This window comes from Octopus bimaculoides, chromosome 2 (genome assembly GCF_046866305.1).
Source record: "Octopus bimaculoides isolate indiv1 chromosome 2, ASM4686630v1, whole genome shotgun sequence".
NCBI lineage: Eukaryota > Metazoa > Mollusca > Cephalopoda > Octopoda > Octopodidae > Octopus > Octopus bimaculoides.
Genome location: NC_142929.1, coordinates 38912062 through 38918387, shown reverse-complemented (window position 1 = coordinate 38918387; position 6326 = coordinate 38912062). Strand labels below are relative to the sequence as shown.

At 32.5% G+C, this 6326-nt stretch overlaps 1 protein-coding gene across 1 annotated transcript in view; it reads left to right on the top strand.

Moving 5' to 3' along the window:
• The window catches only part of LOC106875781 (uncharacterized), a 65979-nt gene extending 61573 nt beyond the window's left edge, over positions 1-4406 (top strand). The window contains exon 3 of the mRNA XM_014924043.3: positions 2773-4406. Within this exon, the coding sequence (XP_014779529.1) occupies positions 2890-4269 (1380 nt within the window). The 5' untranslated portion in view covers positions 2773-2889 and the 3' untranslated portion in view covers positions 4270-4406. The remainder of the gene's footprint in view (positions 1-2772) is intronic.
• Positions 4407-6326: the final 1920 nt, after the last annotated feature.

Here is a 6326-nt window from a genome sequence, read left to right as displayed (position 1 = left end):
CACCCTAAAAAGTTAGTGGTCACTGTATGGTGGTCTGTGATGGGAGTTATTCATTTTTGCAACAAGGAAAAACAGTAACAGCAACATCATATTGCCAGGAAATTGATTGTATGCATGAGAATTTGAAAAAGAAGCAACCCAGACTAGTGAATAGAGATGGCCCAATTTTGCTCCACAACAATGCACATCCTCACACTCCTCAAGCTATGGTCCAAAAGTTGCAAGGCCTGAATTATGAGATTTTGCAACATCCTTCCTATTCCCCTGATATCTCTCCTCCTGATTATCACTTATTTAAGCATTTTGAGCTTTTCATAAGCGATAAAACCTTCTTAAATAGAGAAGAGGTAATTAAAGCATTCGGACAGTTTATCACAGCAAAAGATGAATTTTTTTTAAAGATGGAATATATGTCATAGAGAAACGTTGGGTAAACATCATAAATGCACATGGATCATACTTTGATTAAATTAATCAGTTCTCAACACCTGAAACATTTTATTGTTACCTTTCAAATACAACATTTCATGTGAAACAACCTAATATATTGGCTCAGTTGACATGGCTGTTATGAATATCTACAAAATATACAAGGGGTCACATGTGAGAGGCTAGGGTATCTTACATTAATTTAATTTCATAAAACCAATTCATTGAAAGCTCACATGTTTTATGAGTAACTTGAATTTATATGACATGGTTTATTAGTTATTAGCATTTGTGACTTCATTCAGCTGTATGGATTACAATCCTGCTGGACATCTGTTATCACTGTTTCATCATCCTCAGCTTTCATAAAAATAGAAATAAAAATTAAATAATATACAGAAGCAAATAATAGACTACCAGTAAACTTTAATGCATTTATTGATACCATTGTTTAAATGTCTGTATTTCATCATCCTATAAGTTTCATTGATCGCCATCTATATGATTTAATTTGTGAGATCTAATCTTCTTTGATATGCCCTAATAACTTCCCTGCAGGATTTTCTTTGTTTCTAATTAGGTATCATGCACATTTTATCTGTGATTCATTTTTTAAAACATAATATATCAGTCATGCTCAAATTAATATTGTTGCATTCTGTGTAGACATTTGACAATGCATCTCTTCCCAGCTGCATTCTCCATTTATTTGTGTTAAACGTTACTCCAAAATAAACCTCGAACATCCATCAGATGGATATATTCACAACTTTTTCCTCACCAATCATTTAAAAATGTTCTGCATTCACCACCTGTATTTCAATACACATCACACTTTTTTACATATACAGTGTAGATTTTTTACATGTACAATCATAAGGCAGCAAATTGGCCAAATTTATAAAGCTCCAGATAAATTGCCTTGTGGTAGCTGCTCTAGTTCTCTGAACTCTTCATTGAAGTACCATCAAAATGAGCTTTGGTTTACATCTATTTTTTAGGGTTGATAAATAAAATACCAGTCTTGTAACAAGGTGATTCTTCTCTCTGTCTGTCTGTATTTCTGAAACAAATTAGTCATCTCCATAGCACACATGTTACAGCTACCCATAACATAACCCTTTGTATGGAAGTGCAATACACTACTGATTTACTAATAATCCTCATTTTGAGGTCTCTAAGAAATTTAGCTTGTGAAATGGTAAGTGCTTTTGTTTCACTCTTAATGGAATGTATATGATTATGCTATCTGAACTTAAATTTGATTACAATAGCACTTATATAGCACTGTAATTCACCTGGAGTCATAAATGAACATTTATATACTACATTAGTTTTAAAACACTGGTTATTTAAAAGGCACTTATTTGGATCCCTAAAGTTACACATGCTATTTGGAATATTATGAGAAAAGTCAGTATTTATTGTATCTATATTATTACTACTATTAGAAAGAGACACAATTGTCATAGTATTATCTTAATAGCTTAAGATATAACATTCACAATATAATATTTACCTATATAAGTAAAGGCACGTTCCTTATTACTATTACTATTTAACTTTTTATTGTTAATTGCTGCTACATTGTTGGATGGATTTGGTGTGGCGGAGTATGCACATTCTACTGTATGTCTATTAAAGATTTTTTTTTCTATATCTATAAGAGGAAAGTGTTTCTCCAGTGCCTTAAATAAGATTCAGGAAATCTGTGGTTACATGAAGTGGAGTGGATTGAACCGCATAATATTTCTATTGTGTAACCCGTTTCCACATGTGTTTTTGCTATTTTGTGTGTGTGTGTTACCAGTAACAAATACAATCAAAACAGGATGAATTTAAGTGACAGAATGTTGATGGTCTTTAGATGTTTGTTGACTATTGTTTTCACCCATGAGTTTTGTTCCTTTTTTTTCTTCTTTTTTATTGTTTTACATCTCTGAGATTCATGAACCAGATATGGTGATTTCAGACCTGCAGTAATAAAGGTTCCATGTTATACTCTTCCATTCAGCAATGTCCAATGATTTTTAATTTACCATTTCACACTTGCAAGGTTCTTCAACTTGAAATTGTTTGGTAACATGAATTGGTTGTTATGAGATTGTGGGTGTGTGTGTGTGTATTTGTTTTCACCTTCACCTTGAACAATGTGGTTTGTGTATCCAACAAAATGAATAACTGATCCTAATTTTTGTAAAGCACAAAAGCATCACTAATAAATTTAAATGAAATTATGAATTAAAAGCAGAAAGCAATATGTATTTATACTTTGCACTATTTTTATCTTTGTAGCATTATCATATTCATAATGTTAATTCTATTCCCTTGTATCTATTTCAGATGCCGTAATCAATTTTTACATGTTGCATTTCTTCAATGGAAGCTCTCCCTTGACTATTCAGTATTTCAAATAGGAAACAAATACAGCATAGAAAAAAAGCTTATCGTTCTTTCCTAATGTTTACAATGACATCTCCTCTTGATAAAAATCTTTCTGCAGTCTCATCACCAGACTCTGCATTCAGTGAAGGTTCTATGAATGATTTTGATTTTGAAGACAATTCCCAATTTGAAACTTTGATAAGTCAAATAATGTACAATTCCGAAGATGTACAGAATGATATGATGAGTTATTTTCAGTCAGAAACACCCTCAAGTGAAGAGATTGCTTCATTTGATGTTGATAACTTCTTCAAATCTGATCTCATCAATGATGACTTCTTTTCAGGTGATCCAAACACATCTATTTGCACCTCTGTATACCATGAAAATCCCAGTGTATTTGAGAACAAATTAAAACCTGTTTTTGATGACATTGCCTTCTCTTCCCGAAACATTTCAGATGCCACTGATAATCAGTTATCACTAGGTGAAATAAACAATGCATTTGATCAGGCTTTTGATCACGCATTTGATCAGCCATTATTTGGTAATCAGTCTGAACTAATTGAATCAAATTACTTTAATGACAAAGATGATCCAGTTTCTGTATTTTCTGATAATCAGAAGAATCCTGAACCAACTTATTTGTTTCCAAATTCCTCCCTTTCCACTGCTATATCTTCCAGTTTACCGTCATATCACTCAAAATGTCAAAAGCTAAATAACTGCTTTCAAGAATGTGAAAATAAATTTTGTAGCGAGCCTAATTTAGGGAAATATGCAGCAAAATGTAATTCAGTTCATGCAAATCTCCATGGATATTTTAGTGAGAAGCAAGGGGATAATTGTTCCTCTGCTCAAATGCATTTGTTGTCTCCATCTGACTCATCTTACGGCATTGATAATTCATTCAACTATAATCAAACCAAAAGTTCAAAAACCTTTAAAAAGAAGGACGTGTTTGCAATACCTAAATCCCCAAATGTTATTTCAAAGACAAGCTGTCTGCAAAAAGTTCTAACAGGTCATTTGTCATGTGCTTTGTCACCTTCTTCTTTCAATTTTCCACAACATCAGCCAAGAAATTTGCAACCAGGTGCATTCCCAAACAAACCTGATAGCCGATATTTCAGCTATATGCAGAATTTAAAACATAAACAAAGTGATAAACAGCTACACATTTCCAATTCGAAAAAGAATGCTTCCAACAATGGAAATTCTCCTAAAAGAGAGAATGTCTCTGAATTAGAGAAATATTTACGCGGAATTATCCCAATGGGTAAAGACAGTACTGGTTTGTCTTATTTGAGCGATGCCTCATCAAAATTAAACCATATGAAAAAAAGCAAATCTACATTTCTGTATAAACTTTTGACAGGTGAAATATCTCAAGAACTATATAGTGAGATTGATTACAAGCTACGAGAAACAGAGAGAGCAAATCTAGCCTCCTGATGAAAGCTTTGATATACAAATTTGCATATATGTATGTCTGTATGTGTATGTGTGTGTGTCTATCTATCTATCTATATATATGTGTCTATCTATCTATATATACACACACACACACACTCACACACTCACAGGTATCTCAAAAGTAAATAGACACCATAATTTTTTTTTTTTTTTAATTTTATTGAAAGAAATATTTCTAGAAACAAAATGTCATTTGATGCATTTAAATAATTGATCTAGTAATTAGTAGTCATGGCTTGTGCAGTTTTTAACGATTTAACTTATTTGGGCATCATATTAATGAACAGTGTCCACACAGGTAAAACAGTACAATGAGAGGAGTCTATTTACTTTTGAGATGCTTATCCATATATATATATATATATATATATATATATAAAGTAGAGTTACATTTACTAAAGAAAAGCTGGTGTGATAATTTTCATGATAATATAATGAAAAATAGTAAAATTTGGGATTTATATTTTGTTTATATTTGTTGGTAGGTAGATTAAAAATTACTTGAGTGAATAAACGAGAATTATTTATTTGGATTTGAACAAAATTATGCATTTTCAAAGAAAATTATCAAGCTTTCTTCCTTCAGATTAGTAGTTTACTATGTAGTGCTAGAATTTTGGAGTGAAATTTTTGTAGAATGTTAGTGTTTTGGACTTGAAGTTTTAATACTTAGAAACATGCATTTACACAGATATGTATATCTGTATTTGTGAATGTGGTGTATGTGTGTACATGTGCATATATGAATGTGCATATATATCTATGTGTATATATACATGTGTGTGTGCATGTGTATGTGTGTGTGTACATACACATATATATAGATACATTCGTGCACACACACACACACACACACACACACATGCAGATAAGTTCATTTGTATGTTGTGTGTGTGTGTGTGTGCATAAAGTTACGGTAAATATATGTGTGTAAATATGTATATATATGGATGTACATATATATATTTGAATGTGTACATATGTTTATATATATAAATCTGTATGTGCATATATACATACATATATATATTTATGTATGTATATATGCACACACAGAAGCACACACACAGAAGCACACACACACACATATGTCTATCCAAGGGTTGAACCAAAAGTATAGCAAAAGTGAATATGACTTTTTTTTTATTAGTTGACATAGATCATTCAAATTGCACATGTTGGTAGAATAACTTTTCTACACAAAGGTACCTCTCAACATAGTGGCCACCACAAGAAATACAGTTGTGCATTTCTTGGACTCAACTTTCAAATCCTCTTTGAAAATATTTGTATGTTGTACCCCACTTATGCACCTTGTTAGTATTAGCAAATCACTCTCCCTAAAGACTCTCCTTCATTGGGCCAAACAGATGGATGTTGGATAGCACTCAATCTAGGCTGTAAAGTTAATGGATTACCACTGACCGGTCTAAGTTTTTCATTTGCTGCCAAGGATGTATGTGGTGGCTCATTGTCAAGTTAGATATGGATTGTTTATAGATTCTTCCTTGACTTCTTCCTTCTAATAGCTTCTCTAAGCTTTTTAAATGTTTCAATATACTGCTTGTTGTTCATGTTACAGCCATATTCTAGAAATTCACAGAGTATTATACCTTTGTCATCTCAATTAACAGTTCCCATGACTTTCTATGACAATCACTGGCTTTTGAAAATCATAAGCTTTGAGAAGAGGTGTGACACCGTTCCATCGACTGAATCTTTGTTTCTATATCATAAAAATATGGCCATGTTTCATTCCTTGTCATCGGATTAGACAAAAATGTTTTAATTGGCTTCTAATGCTTCTGTCAGATCAGAGCAGTCTTCTCTTCCCTCCACTTCTTGAAATTGGGTTGCCAGCTCCCAAGGTATCCATTTTGCCTATACTTTCGAATACCCAAAGTCTTCCACCATCTTCTCTAGTGTTGTGGGACTACAGTCCAATTGTGCAACAAGATCACGTGAATCAGTTCATCCACCCTCTGCATCAGTAGTTTCATATCAGTGGTTACAGATGAAAGTCTTCCACTGCATGG